Genomic DNA, 26,722 nt, shown 5'->3' with positions numbered 1-26,722 from the left:
CCATCAACTGCTCTACAAATTGGGCATTCTGGCTGAAGTATTTACAATTAATACTTAATGTGGTAGGTTGGAAAACTAGAACATGGAATTCAAATAAAATAACATTTTAAACAATGGCCAGGTTATCTTTCTTGAACTTCAGCTTCATATATTCAATTTGATGATCTATTGTATAAAAACATGCATGACATAGTAATGTTCATGTTCAAAAGTCTAACATATAAGGCTCTCAAGAGTTGAGTGGAACTTATATTTGCGCTCCCTCCTCTCAGGGAAGTTTATGTTTTAAAGTGAAACAATTGCCATATATCAATGGCAGTGGGATGAGTTTAGAGACATTTTAAAATAGGAGGGGTTTTTAGAGTTTATTATCAATTTCAACATTAAGAAAGATTAGTCTAGTTCTAAAATTTTACAACTAAGATTATTAATTCATATAAGAATGTTTTTCCAAACATTTCTTCCTATGACTGAGTTTATTCATTAACTTCTCTCATCTGAAAGAACCTAAAAATGTCTTATATTTCTCTGGTTTTATTTTGCCCTATTGACAAAGAGAAGAGTTGATTGTTATTTAAAATGATCCATATTTCTTTCTTTTAATTGAGATATAATTTACACATAACATTTTATGTCAATTTTATTTGTATAACATAATTGATACATAATTAAAAAAATATTACCACAATATGTTTAGTTAACTTCCATAATCACATACTTATACATTTTATCCCTATAATAAAAACTCTTATGATCTACTCTCATAGAAATTTTCAAATATACAATACAGTGTTATTAACTACAATCACCATGCTGCATATTATAAGCCCAGGACTTATTTACAACTGGAAGTTTGATTACCTTCACATATTTTGGCCATGCCCCAATCACAACCCCTGACAATCATCAACTTGTTTTCTATTATCAATTATTTTATATAAATTTTATTATCAATTATTTTTTAGATTCCAGCTATATGTAATTTATAAAGTATTTTTCTTTCTTTTAGCATATATCACTTACATTACTTAGAATAATATCACCAAATCCATCCATGTTACCACAAAAAGAAGGATTTCCTTCTTTTTTATCCTGGATAACATTACATTATGTATCACATTTTCTTTAGCCATTCATTTGTTAATGGACACAGAGTTTGTTCACATATCTTGGCTATTGCAAATAATGTTGCAAACAAGCACATGGCAGACATCTTTTTGAGAAAGTGATTTTGTTTCTTTTGGATAAATAACCAAAAGTTGAATTGCTGGATCATATGGTAGTTCTATTTTTAATTTTTTGAGGAACCTCTACTGTTTTCCATAGGGGCAACAATTTACATTCTCATCAATAGTTCAAGGATTCTCTATTCTCTACATTCTCACCAACACTTGCTTTTATCTTGTTTATAATGTCCATTGTAATTTTGATTTGTATTCCCCTGCTGAATAGTGATATTGAGCACTTTTTGATGTACCTGTTTGCCATTTGTGTGCTTCTTTGGAAAAATGTCTACTCAGATCCTATGTCACTTAAAAAAAATTCAATTCCCTTTTTTTTGAGTTGTATGAATTCTTTATATAATTTAGACATTAGCATCTTATTAAATATATGATTTGTGAGTATTTTTTCCCTTTCTGTAGACTGCCTTTTTATTTTACTGATGATTTCTTTATTGTACAGAAGCATTTCAACTTGATTTCTACTACTTGTTGAATTTTGGTTTTATTACCCATGCTTTTGTCAAGGTATCTACCTCCCTACATTTTCTTCTAGGAATTTTATGGCTTCTGGTTTTATATTCAATTCCTTTTTTTTTTTTTCAGATTTATTTATTTATACAAGAACCAGGGTACAGGCCAGATGCGTGGGAGGGTGAGAGGCTTCACCATAGAGCAGGGAACAGAACAGACATACTGATGAAATACACTGCTGAGGGGAGCAGCAGGCGAGACAGGAGAGGTCTGCTTCGCCATGTAGGATTCTCGCTGGCCAGCGGGGATCAAACCCGCGCTGCAGAGGCTGCGGACAGCTTCACAGTGCGGTGCTCAACTGCCTGTGCCACCAGGGAGGCCCTATATTCAATTCTTAAATCCATTTTGAAATGATTTTTGAGTATGGGTAAAGATAATGATCCATTCCATTCTGTCCAGTTTCTCAGCATTATTTATTGAAGGGACTGTCTTTCCCCCACTGTATATTCATGTTTCCTCTCTTGTTTCTTAATGTAAATATTTGTTACTGAACTTCTCACTTATCGAAACAAAAAAAATCAAATATTTGGGAATAAATCTAACAAAAGAGGTAAAGGACCTATACAAAGAAAACTATAAAACACTGTTAAAAGAAATAGAAGAAGACACAAAGAAATGGAAAGACATCCCCTGCTCATGGATTGGAAGAATGAACATTATTAAAATGGCCATCCTACCAAAAGCAATATACAGATTCAATGCTATTCCAATCAAAATCTCAATGGCATTCTTCAAAGAAATAGAACAATTATTGATGAAATTCATATGGAATCACCAAAAACCCCGAATAGCCAAAGCTCTACTGAAAAAAAAAGAAGGAAATGGAGGCATCACACTCCCAGACTTCAAACTATACTACAAAGCCATAATCATCAAAACTGCATGGTATTGGAACAAGAACAGACATACAGACCAATGGAATCGAATAGAAAATCCAGAAATAAACCCACAGATTTATGGTCAACTAATCTTTGACAAAGGAGCAAAGACTATGCATTGGAGCAAAGAAAGTTTGTTCAATAAATGGTGCTGGGAAAACTGGGTCGCTACATGCAAAAGAATGAAGCTTGACCACTACCTCACACCATACACAAAAATCAACTCAAAATGGATTAAAGAACTAGACATAAGACCTGAAACCATAAAATACATAGAAGGAAATATAGGCGAAACACTACGGGATTTGCACAGCAAAGACATCTTTACAGACACATCACCCAAAGCAGTGATAGTGAAGAGAAAGATAAACAGCTGGGACTACATCAAATTAAAGAGCTTCTGCACAGCAAAAGAGACAATAACAAAAACAAAGAGAAACCCCACCAACTGGGAGAACATTTTTGCACCCAACACTAATGATAAAGGACTGATCACAAAAATCTGCAAAGAGCTGATGAGACTCAGCAACAACAAAGAAAATAATCCAGTCAAAAAATGGGCAGAAGAGCTAAAAAGAAACTTCTCTGAAGAGGAAATGCAAATGGCCAACAGACATATGAAAAAATGTTCAACATCACTTGTAATCAGGGAAATGCAAATCAAAACTACCATGAGATACCATCTCACACCAGTGAGAATGGCACATATTAAAAAAACTAGCAACAACAAATGTTGGCGAGGATGTGGAGAAAAAGGAACTCTTGTGCACTGTTGGTGGGAGTGCAAACTGGTCCAACCACTATGGAGAGCTGTGTGGAGATTTCTGGACCTACTAAACATAGAGCTTCCATATGATCCAGCAATTGCACTCCTAGGTATTTACCCAAAGGACACAGAAACATCAATTCCAAAGAGCACCTGCACTCCTATGTTTATAGCAGCACTGTTTACAATAGCTAAGCTTTGGAAACAACCCAAATGCCCAAAAATAGATGACTGGATCAAGAAGATGTGGTACATATATACCATGGAATATTACTCAGCATTCAAAAAAGATAAACACATGCAATTTGCAGCAACATGGATGGCACTGGAAGGGATCATGCTCAGCGAAATAAGCCAAAAAGAAAAAGAAAAATACCGGATGGTCTCACTCATAGCAGGAATCTAGAAAACTTAAATAAGGGACCAGGAAAATGAATATAAGAAAGTGAAAATCAAAATCAACAAAAAACTATGAACCAGAGACACTTTTTGGGGGATGGGGGGCGGGAGGGGAAGGATTGGGGTCAGAATGGGGCGTTTGCAATTGTATGGGGGAATATAAAATAAAATTTAATATTTAAAAAAATAAATAAATAAAATATTCAAGATTAAAAAAAAAAAAAAAAAAAAAAAAAAAGAAGTGCTTTTGCTTCATCCCATAAGTTTTGGTATTTTGTATTTCCATATTCATTTGTTTCAATTTTTTTTATTACTATTTTGATTTCTTTGACCCAATGGTTGTTCAGTGCATGCTGTTTAATTTCCACACATTTGGAAATTTTCCAGTTTTCTTCTTCCTGTTGATTTCTAGTTTCATACTATTTTCATCAAAAAAGATGCTTGATCTGATTGCAATCTTCTTAAATTAATTAAGACCTGTATAGAGGCCTAACATATGATTTATCCTTAACATATGCTCTACCCTGAAGAATGTTTCATCTATGTTTGAGAAGAATGTGTATTCTGCTGCTTTTGGGTGGAATGTTCAGTTAATGGCTATAGTATAATCCATCTGGTCTACAATGTCATTTAAGTCTAATGTTTCATCATTGATTTTCACTTTGGATGATCTATTCACTGATGTGGAGTACTAAAGTCTACTACTATGATTGTATTATTGTCTTTTTTCCCCCCTCTTAGGTCTGTTAATATTTACTTTATGTATTTAGTAGCTCCTATGTTAGGAGCATAAATTTTACACATTTATATTCTCTTGTTGGGCTGATCCCTTTATTGTTATAAAATAACATTCTTTACTCTTATTACAATCCTGCTTTGACATATTTTTTGTCTAATATAAGCACACCTACCCCACCTTTCTTTTGTTTTCAATTTGCAGGCTTTTTTTCTTCTTTTCACTTTAAGTCTTTGTATTTTTTTAAGCTAAAATGAGTCTTTTGTGGTCAGTACACAGTGGAGTGTTTTTAATTTTTTTTCCATTAAGCCATTCTATATCTTTTCATTGGAGAATTTAATCAATTTACACTGAAAGTGTTTATTGATAGATATAGAGTTACTTCTTTTTGGTAATTGTTTTTGACTGCTTTGAAATTTTTTTGTTCCTTTCTTCTCTTGCTTTCTTCCTTTGTTATTGATGATTTTCTGTATTGGTATGCTTTTATTTCTCTCTTTTGTTTGTCTACTATAGGTTTTTGCTTTGTGGTTACTATGAGACATAAATGAAACAGATCATTTGAAACTAATAACAATTAAATCTTGAACATATTCTAAAGCTCTATATTTTTATCTTCTCCCTGTTTTATGGTTTTTGTGTCACAATTTAAAACTTTTTAATCGTGTATATGTATTAAATCATTATAGTTATAGTATTATATTTGTCTTTTAACTTTCACAGTAGATTTATAAGTAATCACCCCACCACTATTACATCATTGATTACTCTGAATTTCACTATATATTTACCTTTACCAGTGATATTTGTACTTTCATATTTTTTTTCTTACTAAAAAGTACCCTTTTGTTTCAGTTTGAAAATGTGCCTTTTATATTTCTTGCAAGGCCAGACTAGTGGTTGTGAATTCCTTTAGTTTTTGCCTGTTGCCTTTAGTACTAGCTTGCTCAGAGCTGTTATTCATAAACAGGTGCTAAATTTCACTAAATACCTTTTCTCAATCAATTGAGGAGGCCATATGGTGTTTCTCTTTTGGCAGGTTAATGTGGTGATTCACATTAATCAATTATCTAATGTTGAATGATCTTTGTATCCTTGAAATAAATTTATTTTGGTCTTAATGTCCTTAGCGGATTCAGTGTGCTAATATTTTTTTAAGCTTTTCCATCTATGCCACTAAGGATATTAGTCTACACTTCTCCTTTTTTTGATTTTTCTTTTTTAGTTTTAGGATCAAGATTATCCTAGTCTAATACCATGAATTAATAAATGTCTATGTTTGTTCTAGTCTCAGAAACAGTTATATATAAGATTGGAATTATTTGTTTCTTGAAAGTATATAATATACCTCTAAAAGGAACTGAGCTTAGTTTATATATCCTGAATTCAGCTTTCCTTATATTTAATATCTTACATTAGAACAGAACATTTATTATGAGTAATGAACCAAACTATCACATTATTTTTTATCTGATGACCCTTCTTTATTCGTATTTCCTTGTGTCTTTTTTTTTCTTTCAGAATCCATCCAGATTACATCATATTTACTTGCCATGACATACTTCTCTTGACTGTGACACTTTCTCACACTTCCCTAGTTTTTGATGATCTTGACAGTTTTGAAGAGTATTGGTCAGGAATTTTGTAAGCTGCCCTATTACTGGAGTTTGTGTGATAGTTTTCTCATTAAGGCTAGAGTTTTGAGATTTGGGAGGAATACCATAAAAGTGAAGTCCATTTTTAATATACCATATCAAAGGTATATGCAATCAATATCAACTAATGCATGCTATTAACCTAGATGAAATAGCTGATACATTTTCTCCATAGTAAAGTTACTTTTTCTTTTCCTTATCCATACTTCGTTCTTTTGAAAGAAATCTGGTACAGTCTTTGGCAAGAAGCAGAGAGTTACATGTCTAGTCCTTGAGGATAGAGTATTTACACACATTACTTGAAAATCTCATGCAAGGGAAATTTGTCTCTTGTATCCCAGTAATTAATCTAATCAACCATTTGCTTATCAGCATGAATTCATGGATATTTATTTCACACTATGGGTCATAATAAAAAAATACTTTATATTGTTGTTCAAACTGTGGTCTAGAACCAACTATTTCTCAAAAAAAAATTCCTTTTCATCGCAAATGATACTAACAACTAAAATATGAGCATTAGTGGTATACTGCTTGTTGCTTTTGGGTGTTGCTTCTTTCAGATCCTCTCTATTGACAGAGCAAAGGAATATACATGTATATGCTAATCCATTATATGTCTATAAAAATGTATATACATAATCATTTTCATCTATATAAAACTAAAAATGAGTCCATATTGATGTCTCCAACTCTGATCCATTATATACAGACCATTTAAGCCACCTCAATCAGGGTGAAATATGGTTATTATTATCTGCCATCGACGCGTTTAATTACCCACTTCAAATATATATATAGCAATATCAGAACTGTCAAACCTGTATCTTAATAGAATACAACTTTATCAACTAAAGTGTTTATATGTAGTTATTTTAAACTTTAGCTTTACAGATAACCACTCTTATCCAAAGTTATTTAAATCAGTATGTATTCCCTCTCACTCAGTCAGGGAGATTATTTTCTATATTTGTAATACATTTATATTTTCTTGTCTGAGTCTGCATTATTTTGGGGGATTTGCCAATTATATTTAAAAATTATTGCACGTATATTAAACATTCTTAGGATGTAAAGTTCTATGAGTTTTGACAAATGCACAATGTGATGTTTCCATGTTTTTACCACTACAGCATCATACAGGATAGTATTACTCCCCTAAAAATATGCTGTTATTCATCCATACCTCTACCTTTCTCTTTCCAGAAACCTCCTGGCAATCATTGAACAATTTACTGTCTCTACACTTCTACTCTTTCAGAATATCTTAAATTGGAATCATTTGGTATATATTCTTTTTAGACTTGTTTTTTTTACTTAACAACATGCATTTAATGATCGTCCATGAATTTTTGTGGCTTGATAGATCACAGGTATCTTCAGAACCAAAAAGAAAAACATAAAAAGCACTACAATGGAAAAGAAAAATACCCTGGATCAGCTCACTAGTAGTAGACTGGACACAGATTGAAAACAGAATCTTTGAGCTAGAGGAAATATCAATAGAATAATTTTAAACTGAAAAGTGAAGAGAACAAAGACAGAAAAATACAAAACAATATTTAAGAACTGTGGTACAACTACAAAGTGAATACTGCAAAATGGGAATACTAAAAGAAGGAAAGGAGAAAGAAACAGAAAAAAATAGTTGAAACAATGACAGAATTTCCCACAATGACAGAATTTCCCCCAAGTTAGTGACAGATACCAAAATGACAGAACCCGGAAGTTCAGAGAACATCAAACAACTTGAGGGCAACCACTGAAAACAATAAAAAAAAGTATAACTTACGCTGAAAAGGAAGAAAAAAAGGCAAGATATGTAAAGCTCAATCAAACTCAAAAAAAAAAAAAAAAAAGAGAAAGGTAGGAAAAAGAAAGGAAGGTAAAAACAGGAACAAAAAAAGTCAACAATAAAAAACAGTAACAAATATGGTAGATATTATCCTAACTATTAATAATTACTTTGAACATCAAATGTGTAAAGATACAAATTAAAAGACAAACTATCAAAGTGGATCCAATATATGATCCAACAATATAATTGCCAAGAAATCCATTTTAATATAAAGACACATATAGACGAAAAGGAAATGAAAAATATTTCATGCTAAAACTAAGTCCTATGTTAAGTTCAGATAGAGTGGACCTCGATGCCAGGAGAGTTATCAGGGATGATGAACAACATTATATAATGATATAGGGATCAGTTCTCCAGGATCAAATAATGCTCCTTAATGTGTATGCATCTAACAAGAGTATCAAACTATTGATATATAAGCAAAAGTTAAAAACTGCAAAAGAAACAGATTTCATTATCACAGCTATAAACTCAATACCCCTTTGTTAGAAATGGTCATTTTGGGCAGGTAGAAAATTAGTAAGGACATAGTTGAACTTAACACCAACAATCAGCTGGGTATAACTGACATTACAGACTATGTCATTCAACAATCTAAGAACACACATTCTTCTCAAACTCACATGGAACATTCATCATGACAAACCACATGCTGGGCCATAAAAAACACACTTTACAAGCTTTAAAAGAATAGAAGTCATATAATGTCTCCCTTCAGGAAAAAAAGGAATTAAACTTAGAAATCAGTAACAGAAAAATAATTGGAAAATCCCCCAAATACTTAAAGATTAAATAACACACTTTTAAATAACATATGGGTCAGAGAAAGCAGCTCAAGAGAAATTTTTAAATATTTTGATATAAATAAAAATATAAATAATAATATGTATTTTGAAAATACAAATATCAAGGTTTTATGGGATGAAGTTAAAACAGCTTAGAGAGGAATTTATAGCATTAAATGCATATGTTAGTAAAAACATCTAACATCACTTCTCTGAGTCACCACTTTAAGAAAACAGAAATAGAGCAATTGAAATCAAAGCAAATGGAAAAAAAGAAATAATAAAAATCAGAACAGAAATCAATTAAATTGAAAGCAGAAAAATCAATAGAGAAAAATCAGCAAAACCAAAAACAGGTTCTCAGAAAAAAATAAATAAAACCATTAAACTTCTAGCCAGGCTAATTAAGTAAAAAAGTTAGAAGATACCAACTACTAATATTAGAAATGAAAGAGAGGCTATCAGTACAGGTCCCATAGATACCAAAGGATGATAAAAGAATACTATGAACAACTCTATGCATGCAAACTTGACAACCTTGATGAAATGTTCCAATTCTTTAAAAGATACAATCTGCCAAAATTCACACAAGTAAAAATAGATAATCTGAGTAGGCCTATTAAATTAACTTTTATTAATGAAATTAAACTATTATAACTAATAACCTTCAAAATAGAAAACACCAGTCTCAGATAGCTTCACTAATGAATTATACCAAACATTTAATGAAGAAATGACTCCAATTCTCCATAATCTCTTCAAGAAGAAAAAAGCAGTGGGAGTACTTCTTAATTCATCAAGACCAGAAGCACCCTAAAAACAAAACCATGCCTAGGAATTACAAGAAAAGAAACTACACAGCAATATTTATAAAATCCTTAATAATCTGAATCCAACAATGTATAAAAAAGAATTGTCTCTGTCACTGGGAGATGCATTTTGTATAATTTCTTCAAATATTTTCATCTAATTACCTAATTCTCTATTTGTAGTCTAATCCATGTATTAACATTTTCATCTATTTGGACAATAGGCACATTTAAAAAAATGCTCCTCATTACTTATCATGAGGGAAATGTAAATCAAGACCACAATGAGAGACCACCTTGCACCTGTGAGAATGGCCCATATCAAAAAAAAACCTGAAACATTAAATGTTGGTGAGGATGTGAATAAAAAGGAATTCCCATACACTTTTGGTGGGAACAAAGGCTGGTTTAGCCCCTATGGAAAAATGCATGGAGATTATGGAAATTATTAAAACTATCAGTCTGCAATTCCACTATCAGAGGAATGTAAAATCACTAATTCGTATGTGCACTTCTATGCTCATTGCAGTACTATTTACAATAGTCAGATTATGGAAATAATCTGAGTGTCCAAAGACAGAAAGTGGATTTGGATGATGTGATACATAAAATAAAGGAATACTACTTAGGAATAAAATCAGAGAAACTCTTGGGCCTCCCTGGTGGTGCAAGGGATTAAGACGTAACCGCAGCCACTGCATGGTTTTGTTTTTAGGGTACTTCTGGTCTTGATGAATTAAGAAATACTCCCACTGTTTTTTTCTTCTTGAAGAGATTATGGAGAATTGGAGCCATTTCTTCATGAAGCTAACTGCAGCCACCGCAGCATGAGTTCGATCCCCGGCTGGACAGGGAGCAACCCACATGGCGCAGCAGACCTCTCCTGACTCGCCCACTGCTCCCCTCAGCAGTGTATTTCAGTACATCTGCCTGTTCTGTTCCCCACTCTGTCTCTGGTGGATCCTCTCACTGCCTGCACCTCTGGCCTGTACCCCAGTTCTTGCATAAATAAATAAATCTTTAAAAAAAATAGAGAAACTCTTGCCATTTGTGACAACACAGATGAACTAGAGGAGATCATGCTAAATGAAATAATTCAGAAGGAGAAAGACAAATACTGATCATTTCATTTGTGTGGAATATGGGGAAATAAAACAAAGGGTCAGATAAAACCAAGGTAATAACAAACCCAAGAGATTTGACTACAGAATTGAGGATCTCAGGGAGGGGGCTGGAGGGAAGATAGCAAAGTGGGAAAGGGTACAATGATCTTTGATGGAGAATTACAGGTGCTTTAGTGGGGGGTGTGGTGTGGTAACACATATCCAAGGAATGTGATCCTATACCTCTAAAACATACAGTGCTGTAAAGCAATGTTACCTCAATAAAAAATTTAAAATTTCCATGTATTAATATTTTATTATACTTTACATATCTAAATTTAAGTTTAGTTTTGTTTAAACTATTTGTTCCCTGCATATAAATTTTTGCTTCTTGTTTAGTTCTCTAAGTATATTATTTCTTTTTATATGGTCTGATAATACCAGAATTATAAGTTTTTCAGGGTCCATCTGTATAGTCTCAGTCCTCCTAGTGCCTTGATTCTTGTTTGTTTTGTCACCTTTTTTTTGTGCACATGACCTGCTAAATTTCTTAGAACTTTATCTGTGAAAATTCTTTGAGTTTTAGGTTGAAGTAGAATTCTCCTGGACAGGATTTCCTCTTTTTTCATTGCTTATGAGGATGTGGAGTAAAAAGAACCCTTATACACTGTTGGTGGGAATACAGGCTGGTATAATCCTAAGGAAAACAATGTGAAGGTGTCTCAAAGTATCATCTGGACCTATCATATGATCCAGCAATTGCACCATTAGATCTGTCTTCCAGAAGAATTCAAAAACACTTGTTCAAAGGGATATACGTACTACTATTTTCATTCCAGCACTATTTACAACAGCTAAGTTATGGGAAGAACCTAAGTACCCAAGTACATACAAATGAATTAAGAACATGTATTTTTATACAGTGGAATACTATTCAGCAATAAAAGATGAACTCTTGTCATTTGCAACAATATAGAAGAAACCGGGAAGGATAATGTTTAGGTAAATAAGTCAAATGGAGAAAGGCAAATATCTCTTGGTTTCACTTATGTGTGAGATATAAAGAAACAAAACAAAGGGTTAGTCAAAATCAAACCAAAAATAAACCCCAGAAATCTGACTATAAACTGTGGCTACCAGAGGAGGAGTAGGATGTTGGAGAAGAAAGAGAGGAGGGGGTAAAATAGACAATGGTGGGGGACTAAGGGTGCCTTGGTGGTGGGTGTGGTGTAATAGCATGACACCCATTCTAAAATTGGGTTGCTCATTTTTGTTTTTCAGCTGGAGTTCTTGATATTTTCTGGATATTAGACTCTTATCAGATATGTGATTTGCAAATATTTTCTCCCATTCGGTGGTTGCCATTTTACTTTTTGATAATGTCATTTGATGCACAACGTTTTTAATGAATGATGAAGTCATTTATTTTTTATGTTGTTGCCTGTATTTTGGGTGTCATATTCAAGAAAACATTACCAAGTCTGTAACAAAGTTTTTCCACAAAGTTTTTATCCATGGTTTTATAATTTTAGCACTTACATTTAGACGTTGGTCCATTTTGAGTTAATTTTATAATGTGGATTTAAGTAAGGTTCCAACTTCATTCTTTTTATGTGGCTATCCAATTTTCCCTGTATCATTAATGAAAAAGACTAATCTTACCCCATTGAATTATCTTGATACCTCTCTTGAAAATCATTTGACCTTATATTCCAGGGTTTATTTCTGGCCTCTCTATTCTATTCCATTGGTCTAAAAGTCAGTACCACTGTTTTGTTTATTGTAGCATTGTAGCAAGTTAATATCAGTGTCAGGTCTCCAATATCTGTATTTTTTGAGACTGTTTTGACAATTTCAGTTCCTTGAGATTTCATATGAATTTTAGAAGATTTTTCTATTTCTGCAAAAGATGTTATTGATATTTTTATAGGAATTGTACTGTAGATTGATTTGTGTAATGTTGTCATCTTAACAAATCTTCAGATCCATAAAATGGGGTATATTTGCATTTATTTAGTTTTTTTATTTTATTCAGCAATGTTTTGTAGTTTTCATTGTAACAAATATTTCACCTTGATCAAGTTAATTACAAAGAATTTTAATCTTTTTGATGCTACTGGAAATGGAACTATTTTCATAATTTTCTATTTACATTGTTTACTGTTCATATATAGAAACAAAGCTTGTTTTTATTTGTCTATATTCATTCTAATACTGTTTTTGTAGAATTTTAAGTTTTCCTCATAAGGTCATGTCAAAAAAGACAAATATACTGTTTTTTTTTTTGGGAATTTGGATATCTTTTATTTTGTTTTCTTCCCTACCACTCTGGCTAGAACGTCCAATATTATGTTTTGGAAAAGTGGCCAAAGCATGCATCCTGATCTTTTCATGGTTTAGAGGAAAACATTCAGACTTTTACCATAGAATATGATATCAGTTGTGTGTGTTTTCATATTAGACCTTATTTACATGAAAGTATGCAGAATTTTGTCATGTACTTTTCTGTATCAATTGAAATGATCTTTTTTTTTTTTTCATTTTATTCTGCTAATGTGGTGTCTTTCACTTAAAATGCTTTTTGTATTGTAAGTCCTTTGTGCATTCTAGAGGTAAATCACATTTAGTCATGGTATATGATCTTTTTAATAAGCTGTTGAATTTGTTTTTTTTTTCTATTTTTGTCTAAGATGTTTATATCAATGTTTATATAGGACAGCGGTCTGTATATTTTCTTTATGGTATTTGTTGGGTTTTTTTTTGTTGTTGTTGTTAGACCAATGCTCTAGTTATGAAATGTTTCCCTCTCTTCATTTGTTTATAAGAGTTTGAGAAGGTTGGTGTCTATTTTATTTTTAAAATGTTTGGTAGAATTCTTCAGGAAAGCCATTTGTTTCAGGCATTTCATTGGTAAGTAGTTTTTGGTTTTGTTTTAAATTGAGGTATAACTGACAACTTATATTAATTTTAGTTGTACAATATAATCCAATATTTGTATATACTGCAGAACATGTAACTAGACAATAAGTCTACTTAACATCTATACAAAGTTAGATGTTAGAGCCATACAAAGTCATACTTTTTTGTGTGATGAAAATTTTTAAGGTATACCCTCTGAATTTTTAAATATGCAATACAATATTACTAAGTACAATCTCAATGCTGTACATTATATCTCTGTGTAGATAAGCTTTTGATTACTGTTTCAATCTTACTAGTTTTAGGTATATTCAGATTCTTTATTTCTTTGTGATCAGTGTGGGTCATTTTAGTTAGGTCATACAATTGTCATAGTATTCTGTTATAGTCCTTTTTATTTCTGTACAGTTGATAGTAATGTACCTCTTTTATTTCTGGGTATAATAATTTGAGTCATGTCTCTTTTTGTCTTAGTCAATATAGCCTAAGTTTCACAATTTTGTTGATCTTATCAAAGAACCAAATTTAGTTTAGATGATTTTCTCCATTGTTTTTCCATCTTTCTCTTTTATTTACTTTTGACTTTATTATTTTTTTCCTTTTTCTAGGTCTGGATTTAGTTAGTTCTTTTTCTAGTTCCTTAAGTTGTAATGTGAGGTGGTTGTTTTTGATATCTTTCTTTTTTATTGCAAGCATTTCTATCTATAAATTTCCTTTTTAGTGTTTTCTCCAAATCACTTGTTTTGGTAGGTTGTGTTTTCATTTTAACTTACCAGTAAGTGTTTTCTAAACTTCTTTATGATTCTTTTTTATATTGTTTGTTTATGCATATATTATTTAATTTACACATATTTGTGAATTTTCCCATTTTCTTTCTGTTACTGATTTCTGAATTCATCTTTTTTGTGCTAAAGGAATATATTTTGTGTGATATTCATGTTTAAATCTATTGAGACTTATTGTATGATCCTCCATCTGATTTATCCTGGGGAACATCCAATGTGCACTTGACAACAATATGCATTCTACTACTGTGGGATGGAGTGTTTTGGATCCAGTTGGCTTATTGTGTTGCTCAATGCTTACATTTCCATACTTTATTGGTTCTATCCCCTATTTTATTATCATCTATTTTGATTGTTATTAAGTACATACATGTTTGTCATTGTTATATCTTTCTGCTTTGATAAACCTTTTATCAGTAAATAATATTTTGTCTATTGTAATATTTTTAAAATTAAAGGCATATTATATCTGATTTTAGTAGAGTCACTCAGTTCTCTTAAGGTTATTATTTCCATGAATATCTTTTTCCATTCATTCATTCACTTTCAATGTATTTGTGTCTCGGATATGAAGTGAAACTCCTATTGACCAATATAGTTGGATTATGTTTTTCTATCCAATCACTATCTTTTGATGGAAGAGTTTAATGCATTTGCATTTATATAACTACTGATAGCCAGTGATGTACTTCTGCCATTTTAATTGTTTTTTTATGTCATAGCTTTTCATTATATTCCACATTAGTGTCTGTTTTTGTGTTTAATTGATCTGTTTAGTGAAACACTTCACTTCTTTCTCATTTCTTTTTGTCTATATTATAGCTATTTTATTTGTAATTATGGAAATTATAGCTAATATCATACATTATAACAATGTAATTTGACTTTCATGCAATTTAACCTCAATATCATATAAAAATTCTGTTGTTATCCTATTGTATCCTCACTCCTTTTAGGCATTGATGTCATAATTTATATCTTTATATGTTGTGTACCCCAAAAATAGACTAATAAGTTTTTCATGCATTGGTCTTTTAAATCATAAACATTTAAATGAATAAAGAAAATAAAAAGTGGAGTTACAAGACAAAATTTCAACAAAACTAGTTTGTATAACTCTCCATTATTTTACCTTTATTGGAGATCTTTATTTCTTCATGAAGCTCTGAGTTACTGTCCAGTATACTACTATCAGAGTAGTAGTATAAGAAACACTCCCAGCCTTTTGTTTATCTGGGTGTCTTATTTTCTCCCTCAATTTTGTAGAACAGTTTTACCAGTTTAGAATTCTCAGTTGACCATTTTTTTTCCTTTATTTACTGTGGAAATATCAATCCCCTGCCTTCTAACCTCCCATATAGCTGATGAGAAATATACTGACAGCCTTACTGAAGATTCCTTATATGTGACAAGTATATTTGCTCTTGGTACTTTCAAGATTCTTTTTCTTTGGTTCATGACAGTTTGATTATAATGTGATTCAGTGTAGTTTCTTTCTTGGATATGAAGAGCTTCATTCAGCTTCTTGCAAGTAAGATCTATATCTTGCATCAAACTTGTGAAGTTTTCGGCTATTATTTCTTCAAATAATCTGTCTCTTTTTCTTTTCTTTTTTCTTCTGGGACACCCACGAAGTGTGTGTTGGTCTGCAGAATGGTGTTCCACATATCCTTTATATTCTGTTCATGTTTTTCTCTCTGTTCCTCAGACTCAGCAATTTTAAATGCCCTATCTTCATGTTCACTGATTCCTTTTTCTGGATACTAAAATCTGCTTTTGAACACCTCTTGTGAAACTTTTACTTTAGTTATAATTTTCAACTCCAGAATTTCATTTTGGCTTCTCTTTATGTTTTCTATCTCTTTATTGATGTTTATATTTTGCTTGCATTATTTCCTTGATTTTGTTCATGACTTCTTGTAGCAATTTGATCATCTTTACAATAGATTCTTTTAAATATTTGCCTAGTAAGCTCACTTGGTTCTCCTTGTAGAAATTTTCTGTCAGTTCATTCTTTTATTCTTTGAATGGCCATACTTTCCTGTTTCTTTGTATATCTTGTGGGTTTTTTTGTTGTTGTTGTTGAAAACTGGACATCTGAATCTTGTAACATGTTTATTTTGGAAATCTGATTCTTTCCCTTCCTCAGTTTGCTATTTTTTTTGACTGTTGTAGAGTATCTCTGTGTTTGGGTATAAAACTAAGGTCATTCCAGGTCCTTTCTGAGCCTGCATTGTCTTTCTGCATGTGCGGTGATATTTAAAATTCCCCCATATATGTGGTTGCTCTTGAGTATCCTAATCCTTAAATGACTGGCTCCTAAAGGGGGGAAAAGAGAAAAACGTAGGGAAAAAAAGCAGGTACTCTCCCTTTAAATCTCCTTGAAGTCATTTCATTTGGTGGAATTTACAACAATTCAATCTATCTTTGCCTGCACCTCTACAACCCAAAGCAATAATTCACAAACAGAACCCAGATTCTCAATATTTGGTTCTAATTGCCCACCCTGACTTTCACAGTTATGCTAATATGACTGTTATAGGATTCAAGAATTGGGATGCATAGTCACCATCATGTTAGGCTGAAATAGGCTGGATATTAACCAAAATTAACTGCAATTTACCAGCTTAACCTACTTTTAGATGCTACAAACACTTGAATATATTCCAGACTTCCAAATTTTTTAAATTGGACATATTCTGTCACTTCAGTTGTTCAGGCATAGAAACAGATTCCTCCCTTATGTAGTCTTTCATAAGTTAACAATATTAGGTTAAAAAACTGGAGACTCTTCAAGGTGATAATACTGTTAATGTAAATTATTACTTTAAATGACTCATGTTATTTTAACATGATTAAAATAATACTAAGGGTAATATAGCACCAATATAAAAAGTTTAATTTAGTGATTCTTTATCTTAAAATTTTTTAACACAATACTAGTATGAGACCATTTTTGCCATGAAAGGGAAAAAATGAACTCCTCCCTAATAGTAGCACATATGTTTGTTAAAGGGTTTATATTCAGCTACTGACTAAACGAAGCAGATAGAGGTTAAAAATTAATAATAAGGTATATAATGGGACATTGTGTGTTAAAAACAGATCAGTCCTATTTCATACATTAAAAACTAAAGGCTTCTTGTCTTACTTCGTAAGTTGAGATATTATTGTCAATTCAATGTAACTAAAAAAAAGGATTGAATATTTAAAACAATTAAGAGATGGATTACTGAGGATCACAATGATAAATTTCTTAAATAGAAAAAAGCCTATCACGTTTTCTTTTTATGAATTTAAATATTCACATAATAGTTTCTCTTAGTGAGTCACTCTATATAGGATTTTAAAAACATTTGTATGAACTATATGATTTCTTTAAAAATTAAGCAGAGAAAACAAATCAAATTTACAAAAGAACTGAAAATAAAACCCAGGATAAATCATTCCTCAATGTAAAACCAAAGTGCTTGCTCTATTACTGTAGTTGAAGTTTAGAACAGAAGTATTTGATCTATTTAAAAAGTGAGTGAGGCACAAATGAGACAGATTCAGAGAGGTTTATGCTGCTTTTTTCTGGGAGTTCAATGATCTATTGGGACAGGAAGTGCTAAACCTAGTTAAATAAATTGGCCAACATCATCTAGTTAATAAATACCCATAAATGCTAGACTATAAACTCAGGGATCTGATTTTAAAAATGGAGCTCAGTTTTGGTGTCAAACAAGATGGCAGACACTAACTATATTTTCTCTTTCCTACTGCTTGTGACTAGAACACAAAAAGTCATTAGCTCAGAACTCTGTATATAAACAATAACAAAAAGACTGGGGACTGACATCACAGCTTAAACAATAACAGTCCTTCAGGGGGTTAGTTGTGTAGCTACATTACTGTGGAGCTGCATTACTCTGATGATGATGCTGTATCTAAAACCCTGAGAAAAGACATGGCTCTCTGGCTGGCAGAATGAGGAAAGGGGCATCTAATGTCTAAATGGGAGAAATTCTGTTATTTTTTTTCTTGATCTTTTCTTTTGCCTCTTTGCCCTGAAGATGGTCCAGTTGTGTAGAACTGTAAAATAGCACAGGGGATTAATACTCTGCAAGAAATTTCTTCTGATCAGAGAAACTGGGAGGAGCCTTGGACAGGAAAAAGCTGGAGAAGGTGGATCCCCTATTATCAGCAAGGGAACTGATACAAGTACCAGCTTTCCTTAAAGCAATGTATGCATGGAATATTCTCAAAAAAGTATAAGAATGTCATTTAAAAGCATAAATACAGGGCCTCCCTAGGGGTTAAGTGGCCTAGGGGTTAAGTCTCAGCACTATCACTGCTATAGCCTGAGTTCATTCCCTGGTCAGGGAGCTAACCCACATATAGGAAAGCAGACCTCTTCTGTCTCACCTGCTGCTTCCCCTAACAGTGTATTTCAGCTGAACTGCCATTCTGCTCCCCACTCTGCCTCTGGTGAATGCTCTCAATCCCCCCCACCTCTTATTTACACCCCAGTTCTTCAGCATAGGTGTATGTGTGTGTGTATATCCCCAACATTTTTTTAATCCACTTCTCTGTCCTTGGGCAATTAAGTTGTTTTCACAACTTAGCTATTGTAAATAGGGCTGCAGTGAACATAGGAGTACATATATCCCTTCAAATTAGTGTTTTTGTATTTTTCAGGTAGATACTTAGGAGTGCAATTGCTGAGTCACATGGTAGATTCACTTTTAATATTTTGAGAAATATTGTTTTCCATAGGGGTCAGACCAGTTCACATTCCCATCAATAATGTACAAGGGTTCCCTTTCCTCCACGTTTTTGCCAACGTGGATGGGACTAGAGGGGATAATGCTAAGCAGAATAAATTAGAAGGAAAAAAGACAAATACCAGATGGTCTCACTTGTATGTGTGATATGGAGACAAATAACAGAGTCAGTCGAAACCAAACCAATAATAAACTCTTAATGTTTGACTGCAAAACTCAGGCAACCAGAGGAGGAGGTTGACGAGGTGGGAAATATAGTGGAAGACTGTTGTCAGTCCTAAAAGTGGGAAGAGGGTAAAAATATATACTTGCAGAGGTTTAAACCTGCACTTCCCAGAGCAGATACAGTGATGTAAACCTGCTTTGCCTCAATAAACATGATTCAAAAAAATAAATAAATAAAACCGTAAGTAAAATATATTCTACTGCCCAAGTCTCAAACTAACTTCTGAATATATCAGGTACCAGGCAGACCCTATTAGGATAGCAAGTACTGAACCATCATCCACAGAAGATGAGACCAATTTTGCAATCAGATCCAGATTGATTGTAGAAAAATTAACTAATTAACAAACTAACTAATTCTCCAAGGATTTTAACAGAGTCCAGAGTCTTACAAAAATAATGTAAAATGTCTAGGATAAAATTCCAAATTATTTGACACAGAAAGAACCAGGAAAATCTGACCAATTTTCATTGGGAAAAGAAAATCAACAGATGCCAAACTCAAAGTGAGTCAGATATTGAAACTGTTAGAAGAATAGTTTTAAGCTGAAATAAAATTCTTCATGAAATAAAATTCAACACTTTTGAAATGAATGCAAAGATGAAAGTTCTTAGCAAAGAAATAGAACCATATTAAACACTCAAATAGAAATTTTAGAAATGATAAAGTACTATATTTGAAATTTCAAAATTCACTAGATAGACTCAAAGGCAGGAAGGAAATGAAAGGGGAAAAAAGTCAGTGAACTTGAAAATAAGATCAATAAAAACAATCTGATAAAAAAAGGAGAAAAGGAATCTCAGGGAATCTGTGAAACATAAAAGATGCACTTCTCATGTCACAAAAAGTTCTAGGAAGAGAGGAGAATGTGATTGGTCTAGGAAAAAAAATTGAAAGACTAGTCACTGAAAATTTCCAAAATTTTATTTAAAGGCATAAATTAATTCAGAGGAGCCAAAAAGATAAATTCAAAGAAAACCATACCCGAACACATAAACAATCAAATTACTGAAGTCAAAGATAAAGAAAAAACATCTTCAAAGCATTCAAAGAAAAATTACACATTGCATATAAGAGAACAGCAATTCAAATGACTGAATTTCTCCACAGGAAGTATGGAGCCAGAAGACAGTAGAACAACATTTTTTATAGTGCTGAAAGAAAGGAACTGTCAATCCAGAATTCTATATTTAGGGAAAATATCCTTCAGGAATGAAGGTGAGATTAAAAAACATTTCCAGATGAAGGGAAGTTATTAGAGTTTTTGCAGCAGATTTGCAAGCTAGAACTCTTAACCAGTAACACTGCCACAACAGTAATCATCACTGAAATAAGACTTTAATATGGGTCGCTGCTGTAGCATTTTACCTGAACTAATTCACTTAATCCAAGATGGCTGGCACTATTAACATCCTCATTATATAGAAGAGAAAATAAAAACAAAAAAGATGTTAAACCAGTAAGTAGTAGAGCAGAATAAGTAGTAGAAGTATAAGTAGCAAGTAGTAGTATAAGTAGTAGCAGTGTAAGTAAGTATAAGTAGTAGCAGTATAAGTAAGTATAAGCAGTAGCAGTATAAGTAAGTAGTAGAACAGAATCAAAGTAATCTGGCTAGAGATGATCTTATCTATTCCTTCAGATTTTCTTCCAACTTACTTATACAAAAAACCAGGAAGTAGATGAACACCATTTTAAACAGATTAATGTTGTTTAAAAAATTGTTTTTCTTTTATACTGTTGTCTACAGGTAAAAACAGAAGAAAAAGCACCAACTTGATGTATTCCCTTACCTTGAAAAAAATTCTACTAGCAGTAGGATGAAACATTGATTTGTTAATAGTAACCATAACACTAAATATTTTTTAAGTACTTACTAAGCCAGAAGTTGTTTGGGGGTCTAAAGGACGTAGAAATGAATAAAATTAAACTTCTCCTCTTAAGTATTTTATACAAATTAGGTGCAACAGACAAAATAATTATAATATGGTTACTATGCTGTGCATGTATTTTAATTTTCAAAGCCTTCAGCATAAAGATGATATACTTATTCCAGATATTTGGGTTCTGATGATTAATTTTCCACTTACTCAGCAGTCCAGTATGCAGTAATTATGTGTATTCAGAAGGCAGAGAAGTAGTTAATCCAGAATTATTTTTCAGTGAGACAAAAAGTGGTATTTCCATGTTGTATCAAGAAAGATACAGTCAATTTGCAACCTTTACAGGTGCAAAGAAAAAGTTCTCCAGTTAAATTGTGAGATCCTTAAGTTGAGGACCATGCCTGTTTTCTTTCTATCCTTCATATCTATAGTGATAATAGGGTCTGGCAAATATAGCATTATGATTACTGAATCAAATTTTTATATTAAAAAACTAACAAAGGATGAAGTTTAATTCTTTCTGACTATATTCCTTATATACTAAAAGTTATCTTATGTTCAAAATCCACAACTAAATTCCCTAGAGAAAAGGGATCAAAAGTGACATTTGAAAAACGCATTTATATAAGTACGGGTTAAAAAGAACAGCATAAAAGAATCAATGTGAGTTCCTTAAAAACCAGCATGAAATTTTAAATTTAAAATTTCTATCATGCTATTTTAATTATTTCTGAAAATGAACCGTCATAAAATAGTATAGCAAAGGCAATATAATAACTAACGTTTCATTTACATTTTCCCTGTAGCCGTGCTTAAACTTAGTTGGGCATAAACTTAGTCAAAGAAACAGAAAGGCCATTATGGCTCACATTCCATACATTAAATGAATATATTTATTTTTATATTCATATTGCACACTGGACCAATAATGGATATAAATAATAATTGTGATACCTTGCAATTATAAATTTGCTGTGCATTTTTATGTTGCTCTGAGAGCAATTGTCTATTAATGAATGGTTATTAAATCAACATATAGTTACTAGGCTGATAATTCTGTCTTCCATTTATATGATGTATGTTGTACTCATTAAAGGTAATTTTAATCTAGGAGGTGTTGGAATAAATAACTGAACCACCAAATCAAGGATGGATGTCAACAAAGGTACATCTATACTAACAAAGCCACACTTTAAAATACGTTAATGTAATATATAGCAGATTCTTGAATAATAGCTTCATTAAATGTCATTTCATTACTGTTGTTGAGAAAAAAGGATATCCCAGCCAACAGCCAATGAAATGTCATCGGAGGATCTGATTTTATTATGTGTTCTAAAGTCACAGATTCCAGCAACTTTTTGATGGTGTTACATGAGAACTTACTGCACTAATAATATTAATCAATTAATATGTTAATTGTTAATTAATTAATATACTAATCAACATTAACACATTGATTAACAATTAATTAATGTTGCAATTAATTAATTATGTTAATATGTAACAATTAATTAATATGTAACAATTAATTAATATGTTAATTAATTTAACATAACTAAATACAGTAATCAGCCAAGAGTTCAAGTTTATAAGAATGAATCCAACTTTTTTAATGACCACGTATGAATGTCTATTTACAAATTAAAAGTTTCTAACTTGTGAGAACAAATTATTTTAAAAACTCTACTCTTTAGTTTTATTAAATTAGTATTAATGACAACTGGTGATTACAAATCACAAAAAAGAGTAAGAATTTTACATTATAATAAATTGAATTCTGTGTTAGGACTGACAACTTTTAGCAAAAATATACTTTTTAAAAGTTTAACATGATATACAAAAAAAATAAGAAGAGAGAGTGAGAGAGAACTTAAATGGTGGCAAAAAATTAGACAAGCCACTGAGACTTTTAAATCTGGAAAAAAGGGGGGTACACATAGTGTTACGATTATTGTTTTCAGGTTTATCAGACTATTACAGTGATTAGTAGTATGGGATTAATCTTTGCAACATGTTGGTGTCTTTCTTACCTAGAGAGCATGCCCAGAGGTGTAACATTAAGTGATCCCATCAGCATTGCCAGGGCCATCCCTGGCGCTTCCCGTTCTATTACTTCTTTTGTGGCCTGTAATTAAAGATTAAATAGCAGACTGAGTGAAATTAGTCAAAGGAAGGAAGGCAGAATAGTAAAATTAACTTAAAAATAATTATAAGTTATGTTTTCTATAAACTATACTTTGTAGCCAAGAAAACATTGTTTTAAAGGCATGAAGACAATTCTTGGGGACCACCGAACAAAGTGAGGACAGGGACTTCCCATGAACTTTTACATTAGCAGTCATTTCTTCTCCTTTGCAACTCTAGGTACTTCACATTTTACATCTCACCTAATAAAATATATTTAACAATGAAGCTTCAGATTGCTGTAATAGCTCAATAGATTTTCATAGGGTAATAAATTTGGATATTTATTTTGGTTATTAGACTTAAAAAAAACTAGTTCCTGAAACCTAAGATCATCTTGTATCTCTCTTAGCTCTATGATTTTATTATAGTTAAAAGGAACTCAAGATGTCACCAAGCCAACTTTCCCAAAGAACTGGGTAGAAGAAACACTTTAGTGTTAGCACCTACATATCTTTGGTATAAATCAATTGTTTTGAAAAAGAATAAAGTGATAGGTTATAACAGACGTTCTAAGATAGGTCATTTTTAAGTATGGTTAAGTCTTAATAAAACTAATGGAGGAGGCAAGAAAACATTTCATGTTATAAAGGTCAGTCCAAGTAGATATATATTTAACATACTGTGATGATAGAGATATGTTTTAGACTGAAGGTTGAGAATGAAATACAGAATTGAATCCACTTCTAATCCTCTGTTTCTACAAGTATAATAGGTTATAATAATTGGGCACAATATGGGAATAAAGCTTGCAAAATAAAGTATTGCAGTAAATAAGAAGAAAAATGAAATAATAAGTAAATTATGGAAGAATAGGAAAAGCCTGATATGTCTATATTTCATTTGAAGTAGAATGACAGTCCTAAAAAATCCCTGGCAAAATTTAGGTTGAGGAAACTTGGCAAAGCAGTTAAAATGCATCAAGTATACACGAGATGCCAATTGATGATATAAACTTTTAAGATGTATACAAATTGGTTAGTCCCATATAATCTCACAGAAAAAAAGGATTATCAGAATTGATGTAATATATAGGTCCACTGAATCCCAGCATAATGCATTATTTAACAATGGCAGAAAATTTAGAGAAAAACTAATTTAGAGGAAACCATATTTCCCCCCTAATAAAGTCTGCTATAAAAAGAAAGGGTCAATAGGCATGAGATAAGAAAATTCTTAAATTCATAATTCTGGAAGTAAATTACTTTCTTTTAAATGTATAGTTAGATATTAACCCAAACTCCATTCATTACCTAACATGTGATGTTTCACCATTATGTGGTTCAGATCACCAAATCTCACCAATAAATTGGTGTAGGGGATGCAAATTTACAAATATTTGTATTTGATTTTTACATATTGCTACTCCAAGGAAGAAAACTAGTCACTTTTCACGTACATATTATTTAAAGATTTATATATCTCTTGACAAGTCCCCTCTCAGTTCCCAGGACTGAGTCAAGGAGTAGATTAACAACAAAAAACCTGGAGGTATCTTGTTTTGATTTACTCTAAGCAACTACTAGCTCATGAGCCAAAGAGAAGCTATGAACAGAGTCACATGAAGTAGATTCTCCACATCACTATTCATGGAACTCAGAAGGTAATTGTGGGAAATTCTAACACCAGGTAAAAAGCCTCTTTATAAAAATGTAATCTGCAATACAGATTTTTTACAATGTGCTTATTAATAAGTGAAGTTATGGGATGAGAAAAAATATGTACTAGTGAACATTGCAAAGCTAGTATTTTCCAGAATCTATCCCTTGTTTTCCAAAATCAAAGTATTGGTATGATTTTGAAGTCTCTTGAAAAGAAACCCTATTTCCATGTTATTAAATGCTTTATTGACAATTACAATTTCTTCTTAGGGATGTTAAAATCATAGAGCCCTAATAATCAATTTGGGTTGTTACTGAGAACAACTATAAGAGAGCTCTTTGTATAGGGTTAATATTTACTTCAAATCTCACTTGAAAAAGTCACATAAAAAATGAATGACAATTAATTTGGTGGTCCACATAAAGATGATGTACTCTAAAGTACAGGCAGCACATTTTAAGGCTAAAAGAAGGAAGTACCAAGCGATAGCACAGAGTTTTGTTTAAACAGATCCTTTAAAGCACATTTATCCATTACACAACAAATATTTATTAAGCACCTTTGATGTATTAGATATTCTAGGCAGTGCTCTGATGTTGCAGTAGTGACTAAAACAAACTTCTAAGAGGCTATAAACTCACTGTCACCTAGTATATGAAAAACTCAATATGCAAATTACATGTGAGAATTACCTAAAACAGGTGCAATATTTTTTTTATATGTCCTAAAATATATCACTGGATTTAGCCCGACCAATGTGGTTACAGGATTGCCTTATTTTACTTTCCAAAGAATTATTTTACTGAACTTTGCTTTTGTGGTAAGGAACCGGATCCAATGAAATGGTCCAGTGAAACTCATAGGTATATTAGGAAGCATTTAAACCATTGTTCATCACGTTGCACTGGGTCCTCTTTTGGAATATCTAAAGGAAAAACTTCCCCTTAAATGTCATAAGTAGGAGTGCATACTCGTCATTCTACCAGTTCCCTGTTGAATTATGATGCCTATGAATCAAATTACTCTTGAGAACAGAGACAAATTTGCCGATACCTTGCCGATTAGACTTGCTGAACACAATCTAATTTCGTCTTATTTTTCCCTTGTCCTATTTTCCACATTTACCTTATTAATATTCTGTTGTTTCTTTTGAATTTTGGTAAACCACCTTAACAGTTTTAGTGCATTAATAAATATATGGATGATGAATGAATCTACATATTCTTTATACAGAGGACTTCATCTTTTCCCAAACACAGTTCATGTAGCATCATTAATTCATTTTGAAGACTTTCTAGAGAATTTGGGCCGACAGACACATAACTTGTATATGTTAGAACAAAAGAGAAAAACATAAATTGTGGTGATGTCACTGAAAAGATTTGGTGCTGACAGTGGTAAAAGAGGAGATTGTTAGATTCTCTTTAGGACAAGACATAAAACACTCTTTTTGATAGGGTGTTCCTAAATAATACACAAATTAGATTCTTTTAATTTTTTTTATTGAGTATCATTGTTTTACATCTTTGGTAATATTTTGACAATATAGGGATTTCTCCTCTTAGGTGAGGTCATTGTAGCTCTCCCACTACCAAAGCACCCATAATCCTCTGC

The 26,722-nt window shown here is 32.0% G+C and overlaps 1 protein-coding gene across 5 annotated transcripts in view; it reads right to left on the bottom strand.

Annotated features, from left to right (window-relative positions):
- The window catches only part of GPHN (gephyrin), a 451,561-nt gene that overhangs the window by 194,187 nt on the left and 230,652 nt on the right, over window positions 1-26,722 (bottom strand). For all 5 annotated transcript variants that reach the window (XM_037503527.2, XM_054691156.1, XM_054691159.1 and 2 more), the window contains exon 5: window positions 23,353-23,447. In XM_037503527.2, coding sequence (XP_037359424.1) covers window positions 23,353-23,447 — 95 coding nt within the window. The remainder of the gene's footprint in view (window positions 1-23,352; window positions 23,448-26,722) is intronic.

This window comes from Talpa occidentalis, unplaced genomic scaffold, assembly GCF_014898055.3.
Source record: "Talpa occidentalis isolate TD23 unplaced genomic scaffold, MPIMG_talOcc4v2.1 talOcc4.11, whole genome shotgun sequence".
NCBI lineage: Eukaryota > Metazoa > Chordata > Mammalia > Eulipotyphla > Talpidae > Talpa > Talpa occidentalis.
The sequence above is the reverse complement of the archived record's forward strand: the minus strand, read 5'-3'. Positions and strand labels throughout refer to the sequence as shown.